General features: G+C 42.2%; 1 protein-coding gene across 1 annotated transcript in view; it reads right to left on the bottom strand.

The window, feature by feature from the left end:
• Positions 1-1,411: 1,411 nt before the first annotated feature.
• gabra4 (gamma-aminobutyric acid type A receptor subunit alpha4) overlaps positions 1,412-19,526 on the bottom strand; it is a 29,383-nt gene continuing 11,268 nt past the window's right edge. The window contains exons 8-9 of the mRNA XM_042061886.1: positions 13,478-13,737; positions 1,412-6,043 (exon numbers count right to left, since the gene is read on the bottom strand). Of these exons, the coding sequence (XP_041917820.1) occupies positions 5,537-6,043; positions 13,478-13,737 (767 nt within the window). The 3' untranslated portion in view covers positions 1,412-5,536. The remainder of the gene's footprint in view (positions 6,044-13,477; positions 13,738-19,526) is intronic.

Raw genomic sequence — 19,526 nt, forward strand, 5'->3', positions numbered from 1 at the left:
TTCAAATGATATTGAATCACACATATGCAGTAGAGGCCGCTGTCTTATAAATAGCACTGATAATCTGGCAAAGATGAACATTTCATGGCTACTAAAGGAACAAGTGTGAACTTGTGTAATGAAGCATGCATGAAACACATGATGAACATCGTAGACAACTCAGTGTGTATCCATAATGGACAAATTGTGGTGATAATCTAATATTTACTCAGTGTGCAGCAGTGCATTTTTTATTCATTTTTTTAAGTATAAACCCTTGCCTCTGTATGTATTAATAGTGTGGTTTGGTGTGTGTGTGTGTGCACACATGCATGTATGTGTGTGTGTGAGCGTGTGTGTTTGGGGGTTGGAGTTGGGGAAGAGGAATAATTATTTCCTTCTCTTCCGTCACAGCAATAAATCCAGTTCAGTACAGGAATGGAAAAGTCAGAACAATTATGAACAAGAGCCAAGGGCCTGAACCCATTCTCCCTCTGCTGTCAGAGACAACAGCCAAGCCGTCCAGCCATGAAGTCATGTTTCTTAATTAGACTTTAATTGCTCCGCAGAAACTGCCTTTCTTCAGCTAGCTATTGAAAACTGTCAGTGCCATAGCTGTTTACAGTTTTTTTTTGCTCTCAAACTACGGTTGTCATGGCAGCGTCTCCTATTTTTAGACTGATGTTTAAATGTGTTGAAGAAAGAGAGAAGAACTGGCTTCTTTTGTCAGTGGTTAGCACAATTTAGTTTTTTTCTGTTCAAATGGCTGTCCTCCACTGACAGACATGCTCTTTTGGAGAGTCCAGGCTGTCACACACAGACTGCCGTGTTAGCAGAGTACACACTGTGCAGGGCTCTTGAGAGCTCGGTTGCTCAATCACCATACAGTACGTGTTGGAAACACTAGGAGGACTGGGCTTTTGGTATTTCTAACTGACTGATTCATGCCAGTGGTGTGTGGGGGCCCCCAGTGTTATTATTGGGGGTCCTCTTGGGTTTGAAGGAATCTCTCTCTTTCAGTAGCACAGCAGGGGGAGGCAGAAAAGGGTCGATTCAGGGTCGATGCAGCTTGGAGGTCTGGAACTACACCAGGCCCTCAAGCTCTTTTTTTACTCTGATTTTCTGTTCTCTCTCTCTCTTTCACACACACACACACACACTTTAAGCTTATTCTATCATGTATGTACATGCACTGGTGTGTATTGACTCAGGGTTGCATAGAACAATGCTAAACAAAATAAATAGCCTGAAGCATTACTGTCTGCAGGAAGCACAAAGTAAACAGATTGAGATGTGTTGTTGTTGTTGGCACACCTGCCAGAAATTCCAGAAATATCTGTGCATGTAACCTCAGCATACCTTCATATGATATAGAATATAACCATTAAAATGGACACTACTATTAAAACAAAGAGGAATTCTTTACAGCAAATAACAGAGGATGAATGGTTATATTTATTCGAACATTATCACTGGTTTTATTTGGCTGTGATCGATATCATCATTAAGGAGACCATCTTAGGCACCTGCACAATGTCATATTCTAAGGTGATTGTTTTGCATAGAGCAATTGTAAATATTATTTTCAACTACAAAACACAGAATGTTAGTATTGTCTGTACAAACACATTCAGTTATTGATGACCGTATTTACAGTAAGTGTTTAAATTACAGGTGTTTCCAGACTGGTCTGTTGGTGAGGAACAAGACTTATTTTGTTCGTCTTCACACATTTCATTTGCTGTCTGTGTGCTGTGTGCTTCGTTTCCCCCACTGCTGCTCCTTCTCGTCCTCCTTGTGGGTTTTTAGATGCAGTCCAAGAGCAAGATCACACACAACTACGAGCTATAGGGCAATACAACTTCCCTAGGTGAGGTCTCCCGCTGCGGCGGACAATGCTTCTTGGTGAGGAGAAGGAAAAACAAAGTCAGTATGTTGGGATAACGTTTGCACACCCAGCTGCCAGTACTCTGCATCATCAGCGGCAGTGGATGAATGGGGAATGCCCTGCGTCTTGCACTGCCCGACAGAGCTCCAGGTTCACTGAGGTTAAAATCCCATCAGAAACACTGAAGTCCAGTGGTATCCTATTAAGGTGTCCTTTTTCGCTTACAAGGAATTAAATAAATGCCGATGCATCTTTTTTTTTTTAAATCATGCATGTATACACATAATTCAAGGCCTGCCTAACCTGAGATGATCTAGTCTGGTTATTGATGCAAGCAACATGGAACAGGAAATCTGGGCATTGCTTTATTGCACAAAAAAAACAAGACAAATTGGAAAAAAGAGAAAGAGAAAAGAAAGAAAATCAAACACCACCACAAAGTTCACAACAGGATGCTCGCTGACTGTGATTTGCACTTTCATTAAGCTTCTTAGTGATGGAGAAAAGACCGGAAGAGAAAAAGAGGAGAGAGCAATAAAGCGTGTTGTCTCAACAGATAGCTTGGAGGGTCGGTTTAAAGTGTCGAATGCAGTCAGTGAACCACAGCCCTGTCTTCGGTAATGATATTTCTGTTAGTTACTGAGCTCGCCTCCTCTGGCTGAATGCTTTCTTATGTAAACGGCAAAACTATTATCCTCAGATGACATGCCTCCCTCAGAGCAGGTGAGCTACAAGAGAAACGGCAGGGCCAGAGGGTGTGAGAACAGGACTAGGTAGGGCGACTCCAGTGGTTTCTAAGCAAAGAGATGGCTCATCGGAGGTCAAAATTGTGTGTGTGTGTGTGTTTCTAAAAACAGGTATAGGTGGAGTTAGATAGGGGAGGGGGTAGGTCAAGGTTACAAAGTCAATTTCACCCATGAGCGCGTTTTTTCCTAGGACACTCATAGTCCCAAACGTCTTCATCCCTCATCGGTCTTCTGATTTGAAATACATCCCCTATTAAAGAGTGTATCCAAGATGAGCTGTGGAAGGAGCATTATTTTAGAAGGAATGAGTGTGTGTAAGTGTGTATCTGTATGTGTGTGTGTGTGTGGGGGGGGGGGGGGGGGGTGAAAGAGAGAGAGAACAGAAAGCAGGATAGGGAAAGGAGAAATAGAGGGAATAGAGAGTGCACACAGAGAAAAGGAATGAGTGAGAGAGAGAGCGAAAGAGAGAGAAAAAGAACAAGACAGGTAATGAGCTACCCAGTGTTGTATAGAAGTGATACATCCCTAGCAAAGGTAAGTGCCTGGAACAAGATCCCCAGGGGCACTAAATATCTACTTAGCACTTAGCACTTTAACCTTTGAAACGGCACTGCTGGTTTCAGAGAGGAAAAGAAGACAAAAAGCCTGCAGATGCCTCAGAAAGTATTAGTATTCTTCCCACATGCTCCAGGCTCAGGCTGAAGAAATGCCTTACATGGTTGCCATGTCAATGCATCCTCTCTCAGGAACAACAAAACACACACTGATTTAATTTAGCGGCTAGCAGATTAAATGTACTCACTGGGAGATGTGTGTGTGTGTGTGTGTGTGTATGTGTGGGGGGGGGGACTGTTCTCAGTACTCCAATCAATAAGGCAGCTATTAACAAGGACAACAGGGCAGCCATCCTAATACTTAGAGATCGAGCTAATCCGATCGCCTACTATTGACCACAATAAGGACATGACGCGATGATCTCTGTCACTGTATTTAAGTGTGAGAAGAGCATATCATCTGGTATTGCATCTTCTCTGCCCGCTCACGGTGGATGGGCCTTGGGCTGGAGAAAGCTCCGCGCTGGCCTCCCATCGCCCGGTCGAAATTGACATTTAATCCGGGGTCTGGCTGGCTCCTGGCGATTTACCGCCCCTGCCGGTGTCCTCCTGGCTCCCGGACACATCACTCTCAACACACCTGGCACAGCCAGACAGGCCTGGCACATCACCAGCTCCCGAGATTGGCAAGCGCTCTGAGAAAACTCAATAGCTGCAGAGGGTGTGTGTGTGTGTGTGTGTGTGTGTGTGTGTGTGTGTGTGTGTGTAAACTGGACTGTGGCTAGAGCTTGGCTCTGACCCGATGGCCGGTATTAATAACAAGGCCGGGACGGACCCGGGGAAAATGTGGTTGTGTTTTAGGGTGAGATATGGAAGTTTCTCAAGTTAATGGTGTGTGTGGAAGACACTTCCTGGGCAACCAGAATTGCTTACGCCTGGTCAATATTTCCTCTCTGAAGTAGACAGGGCTTTGCTATCAATCTGGCCCTTTCTCTGTGCCCTCACCCCACTATTCAATCTGGGCATTTTGCCCTTCAGATTGGGTCATCGTACAAAGTCTTTTCTCAAACCTATCTGCCCTGATACAAATAAACATGCAAACTCATATCATCCCATACAATCTTTGTTTTCAAGGAGAGTGTACCGGACCATGTCCAAAGATTTTGTGCTATGTAAATCAAATACCTTTCAAAGTTCTGTTAAGGTTCCACTGCTGTAACAGCCTCTGTTATTGTTTGGTCACATGATCAGGATAGGCAACAGAATGCCTATACACATGTATTGTATGAAGTATCATTTGTTACACCATACTCACTAACCTGCCAGCCTGATGACAGGAAGGAATAACACATTCAAAGAAAAGAAAAGACAAGAAAATGCTCTACCAATAAGTAAAAAAAGTTAAAACGTTAAAACAAACAAGCATATGTCAAGCCACTGTGGGTTCGCTGGACTTAATACTATTCTAGTCAATAAGAGGTTATAGAGACAGCATCAGTCATCCATGTCTCTGGTCAGGACTGTGTCACAAAACGAAAAAATAAAGAATTAAAAGACATGCATTTAAATTAGTGGTCTTACGCTGGTGAAACATCAGCTGAATTGCTGTTCAAGCTGTTGTATTGTTTAAAGATCCTGTACTTGACCCAAAGTTTGCAACGACTCAGAGAAGCTTACATTGGATGAGACCTTGATTTGTTTATGCTATTTTAGCCAACCTGAATTTAGGAGGGAAACAGGGAAAGGTGGGTTGAGAACTGGCCCCCAGTGAGGGGGGTGTTGCATTGTGGGTAAAAAAAACAGACCTGGAAAGTGCTCAGTTCCTACTGAGTCCTATTGTGGCATCCTCCCAGGTTAGATACTCTGATTGAAAGGAAACTGCCAGATGTCCCTCAGATGAATTGGCATAAATATGTGAGCACAAATAAACCCCCAAACAAACAATAAACAAAAACAAAATCCAGAGATTTTTATATTCCATCTCTGGAGACTGCTTGAAAGATTTTTTCTTATTAAATCCACATGCTTGTTCTTGAGGGACGGTTAGCATGGGGGTCCTTGACGATGAACAACAACAAAAAAAAAAACAGGCTAAAAGATTATTTTTGCTGAGATAATCTGCAACAATGCTTGTTCAGTGTTTTTTCTGACTTGTCAAGATATGATTTCATTTCTCCCATTGGAAATGTTTGACCATATCCACACAGAGAGATTTATTTCCTCTGTAACTCAACATCTCCACGTGAGAGAGGTTAGAGAGAGAGAGAGAGAGAGAGAGAGAGAGAGAGAGAGAGGGTATAGAGAGAGAGAGAGACTGAGAGAGCGTGACAGACAGATATTAATCCACGCCGAGACGAAGACGAGGAGGATTAAATATTTCGTCCCTCCATTGTATCTTTTGATAAGTAAACCACCCAGTAGACCATGTTGAAGGCCCCAAAGGACACTGGGAAGAGGATGCGTGCATATTTGTCGATCTTGCTGGTGCCGCCCGTGGCAGGAGCGCTCTGCTTTGCATCCATCTTGCTCTGGATGTGCTCCAGCTTCGGCCCCAGAAGGTTGTGGAGGGAAGGCGCACCCCCCTGGGCACTGGCCCCCATCCGGCCTCCCACAGTGGGGGTGGAGGGGGGCGCGGGTGGGGTGGTTTTGGAGTTAGAGGCTGCAGTGAGCGCTGAGTTGGGGCCGGTTGGAGCGAGGGTGGAGGAGCTGCCGGTGGTCCCGGTGTTGGAGGAGGCTTGCCGTGCGCCCTTCACCGCGGTGCTGTTGTTACCGCTGCTGCCACTGCTGCTGCTGGCTGAGTCGGCCTTCTTGGAGTCCGAGCGGGATGAGGAGTTGTTCAGCCGTTTCCTAAGGTTGCCGTTTGTGTCCGAGTTTTGCTGTCAAGGGATGAGAGAAGACTGAATAACTGCATGACCAAACACGGTAAAATACTGAACATACTGTCAGTTGCCCTTTTCTTTCAGGTCCTTAGTTTAAGATTGGTAAAAGGGACACGATGCCTAATCCTGTTTAAGAGTCTTCTGGATTACCTGCCAAATTATTCTAGCAATCATGAGTTACCAGTGTATTCAATTGATATTAGCTTTCTCAATTACATTACAAAATAAAATGAATATGTCTTTCTTTTTAGCACAGCATTTCCCAAAAGGGTATGCTGGGGAAACGAAATCCCCAGAAAAGAAATACAATTTTGTGTAGTTTATAAGACATAGATACCTCACAATAAACAGAACAATAAATAAGAAATAAAGAGGACCAAGTACATAACCCTGTAGAACCCAAATGCAGAAGTAAGGTTAAGTCTAAGTAGGGAACCTGTAGGAAGCTTGGGGTGAGGCTTGGTGGACTATGATGGCTGGAGGGCAAAGGCTTGGTCACTTCTCCATCATGAGTAACGACAATGAAACTAGGTCCATCTGGTGAAGAGAATTGGGGACAGACCAACTGGCACATTTCCTATAGTTTCATTCATTAGCTTTATAGGCTGCATCCCAAAGGCCTATTTGCAAACCTCCTCTCTCCTCGGTCCTCAGCTCGTGCCCCGGAAATCGTTCAAAGGTCTACGTCATCGAGGATGTCTCATTTGTCTAATTGCAACCAGAGGAGGTGAGAACGAGAAGAGAGGAGAGAGGCGAAAGGGCTGATGCGCAAGGAAATATGAGAACATCCTATGTGGAAGTGTTTTCAGTTGGAATTGTGTGATCATTGGTCCAAACAGTCAATGCGAAAAGTTCCCTCCCATGTCTATCAACTTTCAGTTTCCACCAAGTTCGTAGGGATTTATTAGCGGCAATAAGAAGACTAGATAGACCAAGAAAAGAGCTTTAAATGCTGGACTGATCATGAACTACTATGCAAACTTTAAAAATTAAAAGTTCATGCCTGTTTTGTTCACGCATTGTATAATAAGTATTCATTCATGTCTCCAGAACTATCAAACATAGCCCCCAACTGGGCAACTCGGGTAGCAAAATCTTCCCCCCAGTTTCCCACCTCTTATTCCCACATGAAGTGACGTAAATTATGGCGTTTTCACTGGAAAAAATGTTTTTCCAATGCACATGAAGGCACCATCATATTGGTCTCTCCTTTATTCCTCCATCCTCATCGTTCCTTTCTTGTTTCCTTCACAAATATAATTAGAAGAAGGGGTTAGGACAGGAGGAAGGAAGGAAGGAGAGATGGACAAAAAGACAAATGATCTGCAGCCATTCTCGACATTCCTGGCCTTGTGCTGTGATCCCGTTGTCCATGCTGATGGCTTGTGACAACCCGTAACTTGTGAAATTACGTCACTTCCTCATAAGAAGCACTCCAGTTTGCGTTTATCACAACACAATGAGTCAAAGACCAATTAATCGCTGGTATTCACCTTGAGTAACGTATTGTTGTCTAGCGTTTGTTTTTAGCAACACAGGAACATTGCTAACCACTTTTACCAACACCAACGGATAAACAACACATTCCACGATATTCCACGAACAACAAGACAACATAACACATACCCTTGAGGCATTGGAATGTGTACGAGTAATTGAAATGGACATTCACATTTGCTAAGCAGTAAAAAGAAGAGTAAAATAGCACAGCTACTTAACACAAACACAGGCCGCAGCCATCTTTGTTTTCAAGCCGTAAGAACTCTCCGCCGAACTTGGGGGTCTTCTGGCTTGTACGAGATCGCTTCTCGTCAGATGACTTGAAATGGGCGTATTTGCGTAATTTTGCGTAACTTCCGTTTTTTCGGACAGCTTACTACGTAAGATGAGTACGATGGAAAATGGGATCACAGGACTAGGCGGCCGAGTGTGACGTCAAAATTATGTTTTTCCAGCTGGTGTAGCCAAATTTCAGCCTTGCATATGCAGCTGATTTTTTATGACTGTGAGATCAAAAGCAGGAGAGCCAAGGAAAGCCAAGACCAGGGAGCAGGTGTGCTTCTACAGGCACCAGGTGTTTGCTAAGTTCTCATAAATTAACAGAGGACAACATCAGACAATAGCAGCCCGACATATCAGCATTTCATATACTGTAGCCCACATCCTAAATAAACTTAAAAGGCTTATTCACACGATAACAGTGTCAATGAAAGTAGTAAAATAATGAAGATAAATTCTTTTCAAAACAAAATGTAAAAATGGGCATCAGATTGTGAGTGGTTTGTAGTAGAATTGGAACTGGTTTATGAACTGTAGAGTCATAAAGTTTGAATGTTTGACAAGTCAGTTTAAGAGTTGCAGCACAGGGGAATCGTGAAGTTTGAATCGCCAGTTAAGGAAATAGATTAAGCAAAGTAAGCAGAGAGAGAGCAGCACAGGTGAATGTGATTAGTAGGCTAAGCTAGCAGTGGTGATAGTCAGCTGGAGAAGTTACCGCAGAGAGTTGCAGTACGGGGGAATTATTAGCAGGTACATTGCAAAAGAACATCCAGCAAAAGGTAGGCCTAATAAACACAATTATTTCAACCAAAGTATCTCTACTGCTCAGGGGTGCGTTTCCCAAAACTATAGTTGCTAACCTGATAGCAACTTAGTTGGTTGGCAATGGGAAACTTAGTTGGCAACTATGGTTTTGGGAAACGCGCCCCTGACCTTCTTGACACTGTTAGCTAGTCCTCTTGTTTACAATTGTTGCATCTTTGATGGTGTGCAGAGTCGGTGGTAACAGCCTCTCTTCACTTCGAAGGCAACTAGTGTTGTACAGTATAATGGTGCGATCCATTTGTCCAGTGTGCTTGTCTAACGAGTAGTAAGTTCGGAATCCGGAAGTTACGCAAAATGACGCGACAGCATGCCCCCCTAAACTCGTCTAAAGAGAAGCGATCTCATACTAGTCAAAGGACCCCCAGTTCACGGCGAGTTCTTACAACAAGGAAGTTACGTCATTTCACAAGTTACGAGTTGTCACACCGTCAGCATGTACAAATGGATCGCACAATAAATGCTTATAACGCTGACATCACACACTCCGCGTGCAGTGATCAATGCGTTGTGCTGCATGGAATACATTTCAGAATGGTGATCACCATGTTACACAAGGAATTTTGTTCTTTTTAGATGTCTACTGTAGGTCTTGATTTCCCTTATTTCTTCATCCTGATATGTCATCCTTCTTGGTTGCAATTGCTTGTAGCTTGTTTTGTTTCCAAACAAAACTTGGTAAACATGACTGATAAACTCTGATCACTGAAACCACTGGTCAGAATTTTGGGCATAAACTATTAATCAGGTATGAGACATTTGTTTTAATCTCTCATGGAAATCACAGACCAACAATTTGCGGCTAATGACCATGCTCCGATGATTAATGTTTGCAGAGTAGATGAGCTGCACGGCAGCATTAAAAGTAAACAATTAGACTGGCCTAATTTTACTTTTGCAGGTGCAGGGGTGGAGAGTAGGAAATTATTTCATTTGCCAGTCAGCTAGTCAGGCTTACACATAACTCTTTTAAAAAGAACATTACAGCACTGCTTGTACAGTCCAATAGCTCAAATGGCTCTCACCCACTTCAACAGCCTGGCCCAGAGCTGGAGTGGGTCAGAGTGAGAGTGGGCGTGGTTCTCAATTAAACCATTACAGACCATTAGACCAGGTCCTTATAGATGCACAGTGCTAGGAGACAGTGTCCAGAATGTTGCTAGGATGGTATCAGAATCTTAAATTGGTGAAATTTCAACATAGAGGGTTAAAACAGAGCAAAAATCAAGGATTTATGAGTGCACCATGTAATGGGTTTTCCTAGATGGCATCACATATGCATAGTCATTGTACACCCTCTGATGTTAACATTTACATCACTTGGACCAAAGCAAACCATAGCGTACTTGTAGACATGCGAGCTGTCCTTACACAGCTAACAAGCAGACAGCTCATATTTAACATCTTTCAGTGAGTGAACTGAAGTGCATTTAGCATCTTCACATATCAATGTCTGAAATAACACACAGGCAGTGGTTTTGATTTGCTGGAGAGCACTGAATCATAGAATCATGGCAAAAAACAGTATACTTTCAATTATTCACTCTCATTATATAACGCGGAGCAGCATGAGGAGCCTTTGGGAACGCGAGTGGTCGGAGGGAGGCCTGAGCATTATACAAATGCATTTGTGGGAGGTGTTTGTGTGAAGCAGAGCAGGCGAGTAGGCGTGAGGGGGAGGCGTCTATCAATATTGAATTTTTAAAGCAACTCTCAGTGGCAGGGCCGGGGCGGGGGAGATGACTAAGCCGGACCCGGTGTGGCAGCGGAGCGCCAGAAAATCTCACTAGTGCAGCTGGTCCTGCTCAAAGGGCTCAGCGCTCAAGTGAGCACAGGGGAGAGGCGCCCGTTGGGATCTTTTTTGGCTCCGTTTGTTTTGCTTTTGCATCACTGTGTCCTTGTACATCAGTGTACTCCTCCAGCATTTGAGTTATTATGGAGGTGAGGGAATGTAGTGGCCTATAGGGAGATAATATGTCCTGAAAGACTTGAGTGGTTTATTTATTTATTCTCCATTTCGGAAGAGCCAATACTTTTAATACGTTTGGAAGAATGAGTGTGTGAATGGGTGCGCACACACTTCTATGTGTTATTGATTGTGTGTGTGTGTGTGTGTGTGTGTGTGTGTGTGTGTGTGTGTGTGTGTGTGTGTGTGTGTGTGTGAGAGAGAGAGAGAGAGCGAGAGAGAGAGAGAGAGAGAGAGAGAGAGAGAGAGTGTGAGTAAGTATGTGTGAGAAAGAGTATGAGTATGTTCGTGTGTGTGAGTGTGTGTGTGTGTATATATGTTTGTAAGTGTCTGGGTCTTCTAAGCAAATGTCCATGCAGCAGCTTCGTGATGGTGGGGGCTCTCTAGGAAAAGATTATTAATCCCCCACCCCCCTCGCACCCCCGCACCCACTTCACTTTGCATTGGCTCTAGAAAACCTACAATATACTGTACAGATGTGCAGTGGCTCCGTTGCTGTGGCAACCCACTAATCCACCAGTGTGGACCTCAGTTACTAAAACCACATTCCCACACGATTACTCCATATTGGGCCTTTTATCTCTCTCTCTCTCTTTCTTTCTCTTACTCCTTTCCTGTATGTGAGATTGTAAGACACAATGCTGTAGTGTGTGTGAGTGTTTGAGCCAGTATCTGACCACTCATGAACTGATTATTCTAGAATTTGTTTTTCACTTCAAGGGCTTTAATAATATGAGTGTACAGTAAGAGCAAAAGCAGTCATTCATGTGAGAAGGGCTATATGTGATTAAAGTCCGGTTCCACAGTTCATAAGAACATAATGATGTCCTCCGTGTAAGTGAGACAGGACGACCACATGCACGTCCACTTTTAATGGGCAGCAAATTTATCAGGAGAGAGGCCTCTTTAGGACGTGCATACTGTGCTTAGATTTTCTGAGGGGATAATATCTTTAAGCCCTTGCGTTGGATTACACATGGCGTGCATACAGACAGCTGGGACGGTTCACCTGAATGTATGTGCCTGGAACATTCGGCACGCTGTGCTGTGCTGCGCTGCGCTGCTTTTGCAGGATTTATCACCAGGGTAGAGGTATTCTTTAGGATATTATATATCTGTTAAACATGGTGTTCTGACTGTCTGGCTGTAACAGTCAAAATGAGAAATTCAACTCCAGGACCTGTCTATGGAGAAAATATAAATCTCTTAGCATGTACCACAAATGAACAGCATCCCACCGATATTACATGCTAGTCTCAAGCCCTGTGTCCTGGAGGACATGTTACATACGCAGGTACGGTTGGTGCCCTTTGGTCCCCCTACTATGGCATAGTTGCCATGACAAAGTGTGCATACGTTTCTTCTCACAGGGCCCCCATATATAACCTCTGACAACAACATTGGCATCACTGTGACCCCAGTGTGAACCCATGGCTGTGTTCCAATTCACACACTTCTGTATATACCTAATATGAGACACAAGTACACAAGTGCATTTGTCTAAAAACATGTTGCATTACCGCAGTCCAAATACCTTTTTTTTTTTTCTAAAATAGATTTGCTCTCAAACTGCACACACTCACTCAAAAGCAAAGGCATAATTAGAGAGAGAGAGAGAGAGAGAGAGAGAGAGAGAGAGAGAGAGAGAGAGAGAGACACAGCAGCAAAAGAGCAAAATGTACTTCCTGTCAGAAAGGATCTCTCACCACCATGTCCGCTCAGGTACGGGCCCACAGCTGTCAGTGCATGCCACTTCTAATCCTGCGCCTGCAGCTTAGAGAGATATTATCCCTTCAAAAGTCTAAATATGTCATGCATGCCCTAAATATGCTGCTCTCTTGTAATTTCACATTGCATTAGAGCTAAAAGGTAACGCTTTTCGTGTCGCCTTTAATTATAAGACCTTTACAATCCTATTAGGGCCACCAAATGACAAGTCCCACAAGCTTCATGACCACTCATGACAGCAGAGAAACTTATGTACGACATGGAGAGGTTCACGTTGGTCTTCATAGAAAGAATAAAAAGCTTCACATAGGAAACTGTGCTCACTAGGGGGTTGTGTTTTATTAATATGCTCAGAATATTAGAGAAAAAGAGCATATGTAAGCATATTTACTTCTGTTTTCATTAGCGTTCTGTTTCCATTTGTGTGTGCTTTTTTTTTCTTTTTTTAAAGTGGCTTACAGTGACATTCTGTGTAGTTATATATTTTTTCATTAGCATGGCATCTATTGGCTATGAAACTTTTTGTTTTACTGTGTGTGCATCTTGCTTTACCGATTAGGTACAGGAACCATGTTATTGTCACTGAGCCACACTGCTGATGATTATTATTAACACACATAAACAATAAATCTCTAACATCTGCATGATAATGCCTTTTGCATGAGAATAATTTGCACTACGCTCCAAGGGGCCGTAGGTTCCAGTGATTTTAGAACAGCTAAAAGGTGTTTTTTTGGCAAGACGCAAAGAAAAAATACTACATATACCTTAAAATAAAGGCAATGAGCAGTAAGAAATTCCATGATTTATTCATAGATAATCATTCTTCCGCCAAGAAACATATTTCTTTTATCAGAATGGTTGCCAAGCAACACCAAGACGCAGCGACTCTAACTTTTGTATCAATTCACACATAATGATATGTGGTCAACGTGAAGGGTTGCGTTGGGCTTTGGGCTTCAATGGCAGTGCAATTCAGCCAAGCACAGCCAAAGACCGGAACTATCCATTTTAGAAAGATAATTCAACACAGCAGCGTCACGCATGTGTCTTTTAGCCTCTGCTCCAGATTGAACTCACACAACATCTGGTCACTCCTCTGTAATCGTATGATCTGTAATCTTAGGGGCTCTCACCTGCAGAACCTCCTCCGTGTCTTTGTCCTTGGCTTTTGCCTCAGCTGAATGCACCGGGCACTGTTTGGCCAGCTTCCTCTTGGCCCGCTCCGCTTGCGCATTGGTGAAGTAGTTGACGGCGGCGAACTCGATGAGGGCGGAGAAGACAAAGGCAAAGCAGACGGCGATAAACCAGTCCATGGCCGTGGCGTAGGAGACCTTGGGCAGCGAGTGGCGGGCACTGATGCTCAGGGTGGTCATGGTCAGGACTGTGGTGATGCCTGGAAAAAAAAAATCAACACCCCGCCAAAGACGAGGAACACGACGCTGAGTTCAGTAGATTAGTCAGGAACTTGTACTCAAGCACATCTGACACTAAATGAGTTCTGACAGCTCAACAAGAACAGCAGAGTGCTGACACCAGCAGGACCATGTGTTTGAATTAACAGATAAAATCACCTGTTGAATAAATATACATGTACATAAAAGTGTAATGACAGCAAGCACTAACAGCAATGACAGAAATGAGGCAAGGCAGTCAACATATTCATTCTAAGACCAGAGCAATAAGCAACCAAGACCTTTTCTCGTAGTCATATGGCATTCTGTGCTATGACATGTCTCAGGCCAGGATTTATAGTGAATCCATGTCTACCACTCTTCTGTCCAAAACCTTTACGGTAAGTGGACATAATGACCATCTGATGACAGAATCATCACAGTATAGCACATTCTGCATTCTGCAACTCATTCCAGAAGAGTACATATGTTCGCTTAGAACATCTATGTATGAAATGAAAATCACAACAAACATTTTAGTGCATCACATGAATCATGAATTTCTTGACATGAGGGAATGTGCTCTCCTCAGTACTGAGTGGACACAAGGCACACACACACACACACATTTATGTGATTTCTATGTCTATTTTCTCTATGTAATAGTGTCCCTGTTAGTATAATTATTTGTTATGCCTACACCCCTAAGGGCTGTTAATGTTCTGAGTGCAGCCTATGTCTTTGGTAGCCATGGGAAGATTGAGGCACACCTGTCAGCAGAGTGCAAATTACCCCACCATAATTGGGGGGTACTGCTCCTTCACTTCTTCTATGACCATCATGGTCCACTACCATATCAATCCCCACCATGATCGCCAAGTGCAACATATGTTGTGCAACACACATACAAGGTCTAAACATGCGACAAACTGATAATCAGTAGGCTACAGAATATCTCATTGTTATTATATATCAAAAGAGAACTGTCAACTCCCAAAAGTTAGATGTTAAGTGCACTGAAATACCATTCTAATTACTAGTAAAGTACTTTACAATTACTAGTAATACCTTTCTTTATACAAGAAGCCTATTGCCTATTTCATGAAATATTGATTTGGTTTATTTTTAGATTTCACAAGACCTGGAGGTAAGACCCAACCCTCTCATATAGGCCTACTATATAAACAGAAACCAATTTTCCATTATAGTCTATGGTAGTCAGTGTCAAATCAACACAATTACTTGGAGATATGTGAAACCTGAGCAATCTTTAATGTGATTAAGGAGCTATGAAAAAACATAGTACCACAGAAGAACTACAGAGCGATAGTATTAGGGTTCTTAGATGAAACTACATTTATTAAACTAAAAATATGAAATAATAGAATGTAAAAATAATACTAACCAATTAAAAACAAATTCAAATACTAGCATGTACTATTTAGCCTAGGCTACTTGGCTCTTTTTATGTTTCCACAGGTTTCACTGATGTTATGTAGGCTTATCAGACCCTCTTGTGCATAACATAAAAACAACACAGGATTGGTGCCAAACTCATTTCAAAGGGCACAATAATTTATTCAAGATAAAATGAGAATGGACACCTAGGCTATGGAGTTTATCTTGGAAATGACAATCGATTTTACCTCACCACAATGCAAAGCTTGATTTAAATAGAATTATCTTGCTAACTAACCTTGCTAACTAACCAAGGTCCACTTTAAGTAGCAGGTAACTAGCCGGTATTTCAATGTATGAAGACGTGACATGAGCTATGAAAGAACAAAACATGTTAATAAATGAAGGTTGTAAAATAACACATTTTCAACAAGCTAGACGTCTGCTAGCAACTTACATTTACCCATGCATCAGCAGCAAACCATAGACGCAGCAAACCGAATTTAGCCTAGGCCTACTGGAGGAATTTACAGTGTTTAGTCATTCTCTATCTCCGTTGCTTCTAGCGCCACGGTGGTTAAACATGGTACCGTCCACAATAGGGGTGTCTGGAATCGCTTTACATATACATAAATATTCCTACTAGCTAGGATGCAATTAATAATAATTGAGCACTTCTGGATAAGTTTTTGATGTTTGGCAGGGTGTTAGGTATAGGCCTAAGGTTTTCAAAAATCCATGGATACAAGTTGGGGTGGCACCCCTAGTGGCAGTTATCCATAAAATCCAAAATGGCCCCCGCCAAATAGAGAAAAGGGTAATTTTTCAGCTTCCTTTAGTCTTAAATTGTTGTATAATGTATTTTCTCTACTTTGTTTGATACAAGGAATCCAATTTTGATATGTTCTTCTTATTTGAAGTCTATTTCCATGTTAAATCTAGTATCATAGTCATATTTAGCTCATAAACGGTCAATATCCCAGCGGTGAGATCTCAACACATGACTGGCACGATGTCTTCACAACACACCACATTATTGGCTCAATGTATTCACAACACAGCACATGATTGGCTCAATGTATTCACATGTCAACATTTTGCCGCGGAAGGGGTGTGATTTGTGTAACAACTGCCATATTGCCGTTACAAACTAAGCTCATGCATTTCTATGGAGGATTTTTTGAGTGCTGTGTCTCCTCATTAGAACGTCTCTGGTTTAAGTGTAACCTAACCACACTAGCACCACCACTAGGGGCCAAAGTTAATAGATCAATATGGAAACTAAGTGTTCCCCACTATCGGGTATTCAATTGAATGAATGAGGGAGTAGCCAGTGTACAAAAATAATGCACTTTAATGTCTGATTTGTTTGTAGCAGAAATATATAAATATTTATAAATACTTTAGTTGAAGCAGAGAAGGAGTTGTTACATAACCAGTATTCTTAAATATTTCCACATACAATATACATAACGTTATGTCAATGTGCATACACTGCAGATAGGCTACTATGAATTTCCCCTATGGATCAATAAAGTATCTATCTATCTATCTATCTACTGTATCTATCTATCTATCTATCTATCTCTCTCTATGCTTGCTACCAAATAAGAAAAGAAACAGAATAAATATAATCACCCCAAAAGAGGGCACAATCACTTCAATAAGGGCGAGGGTGCCAGCTGAGGATGGAATCACCCAGAGGACTAGACAAATACATAGCCTACCCTAGCAGGGATATAACTGGCCTAGCCACATTCACACAGCAGTTAGCTATACTATACCTAAGATTGATCACTACACACAGGTAGCTATATACTACTATAGGAGTGCTACAATTAGTTCAAATATACACCGCACATAGGCAACAATCCACTACAAACTGCAACACAACCAAAAATGTCACTACACACACAGACTTAGTATAGGCCTCACTGCAGCAACACTGACTAGGCTGGAGGCAGAACAGAGTATGCTACCCTCTGTGTTCTCCCAGCCCCAGCTCACAAAGGAATGAAAGGGAAAGAGCAGGCCTCGCCCTACACAGCAAGAGAATAAATTAACACACAAACTTGGAAGTGGTTTTACACACTTATAAGAGCTACAGCTACCTACAACATAACTTTAACCCACTGACATGTCATGTTTTACATAAGGGGAAAACAGTGGCTACAACTTGCTCCTGAAAATAAAAAAGATCACATTAATCCCATGCCCATTCAACCGACTGAAGTAACATGATATATGGTTGAGAATTTAATCAATTAATACCTGATAACCTTTGTAATGTTCTCATATTATGTAGACTGGAACCAACATTTCCACATGGACACTACAAAGACAATGAGTGCATATTCAACCCACAACAGCACGTACCTTTCTTATCTTAAGATTAATGGGTTACACTTTAAAATACATAACATTTTAAGTTAATAGAATCTTCAACAAACACTCATGCAGCTAGACAGCCACCCTGTTCGGACACAACGCGAACGAGGGAGCTACAATATCAACACACATTAGTTATAGCGAAGCCGCACTAAACAGACGGACAATAAAATATTTTAATACCTGAATATCGACGCACCATGTATGTACCACAGCCGATGATGACGACCAGGCACCAGACGACTGAAACACTATAATGTTTAACACATCACAAAGTTTGTAAGCTTATGGCCTGTATTGGCAGGGATGGATTACTGCACGGGCCTACCGGGCCCAGGCCCAGGGGCCCAAGAGGTCAGGGGGCCCTGAAATATCATATATATATCATATATATTGCCTCAATATCAACAAATCAGGATGTAGGCTATGAATCTGATTGAATTTAGTATTGGCCCCAAAATGCACAAGAATACAGGAAATCACATCAAACATATTAAAAAAATTCTGAGGGAGGACCCCCAAACCCACCCTCCCACATACGCGACAATTAGTGGGGGGCCCTTAATATATCTAGGCCCAGGGGCCCAAAAGTTCATAATCCGTCCATGTGTATTGGTTGATCTCTGCCTCAAACAATTAAGCCAAAAACGCTTTCCTTACCCGCTTCGTGTTGGATCACCGCTGGCAAAGTTCAAACGCGATAAACAGTGCTCTCACCGCTGCATTAGACGCACCATCTGGTTTGAAAAGAAAGAGTGACTGCGAGGTAGGCCTACCTGCGTTACATCCGGTCATCTGAGATGAAACGTCATGTGACTCCCTAAAACTGATCGCAATGAAATCAGGTGCATCAACGGCTTATCCCTTTCCCACCCGTCACATAAGTATGAATTGTTTTTTTTGTGTTATTTGACTAAAATGTAATATTGATCCTTAACATGGTGAAAAGCCTAATATACTGTAACTCTTCACTGTGGCATAGTTCTGAATGTGTGTTTATTTAAGGCCTCAACAATGGTCCTTTTGGCCACAACATGTCCAATTAACAAAGAAAAGCATACCTTGGAGGTAAAATATGGGTCTACGGACCTGAGTAATATTTGAATGTGACTTTTTTAAAGATATTGACAGTTTATGAGCTAAATATGACTATGATACTAGATTTAACATGGAAATGGACTTAAAATAAGAAGAAAATATCAAAATTGGATTCCTTGTATCAAACAAAGTAGAGAAAATACATTATACAACAATTTAAGACTAAAGGAAGCTGAGATATAACCTTTTCTCTTTTCGGCGGGGGCCATTTTGGATTATGGATAACTGCCAACCTTAGGCCTATACCTAACACCCTGCCAAAAATCAAAACTTATCCAGAAGTGCCCAATCTTCATGATTTTTCACATATTCCTTCCCAGCTATACAGTGAAAACAGGAGTTGACTTGTATTGTAGCCTAACTGTAATGATATTTTTTCACAATATCAGAAAAATTATCTGACCCCCCAAAACTGATATTTCTGTCTCTTTGGGGGGTAGGTTACTGGGTCTTAATTGGGGGGTATAGTACCCCCCAGTACCCCCTGTAATTCGAACTATGCCTGTCAGATGTTCCTGTTTAGCTTAATAAGGTACCACTACCTATGCTTGCCATACTAGACTCTGACGAAGACGTGGCAGAACGTCGAAATGTTATTCCCTTATGTTGGCACTTTAAATAAAATCTGAAGTTTATACATCTGTGTTGCTCCAGTAAACTCCTCTTTCGACACATTTATGTTTCTCAGGCATTGCAGTGTTTTATGGTTTCATAAACACTAAATTTTGTATCACAGCATTTTGTACCACAGCATGACAGAACAACAAAATATTCAGTCTGTTCGTTGCCAGGAGCACCCTAGCACCAATAGCTCTTGGGAAGCTAGGATTACTAAGACTCACCAGAATCATTAAGATCAAAGCTAGCTATGAGTCCACACATTATCAAGCATTTAGACTCAATGGCC

Source organism: Alosa sapidissima, chromosome 14 (genome assembly GCF_018492685.1).
Source record: "Alosa sapidissima isolate fAloSap1 chromosome 14, fAloSap1.pri, whole genome shotgun sequence".
Taxonomy (NCBI): Eukaryota; Metazoa; Chordata; class Actinopteri; order Clupeiformes; family Clupeidae; genus Alosa; species Alosa sapidissima.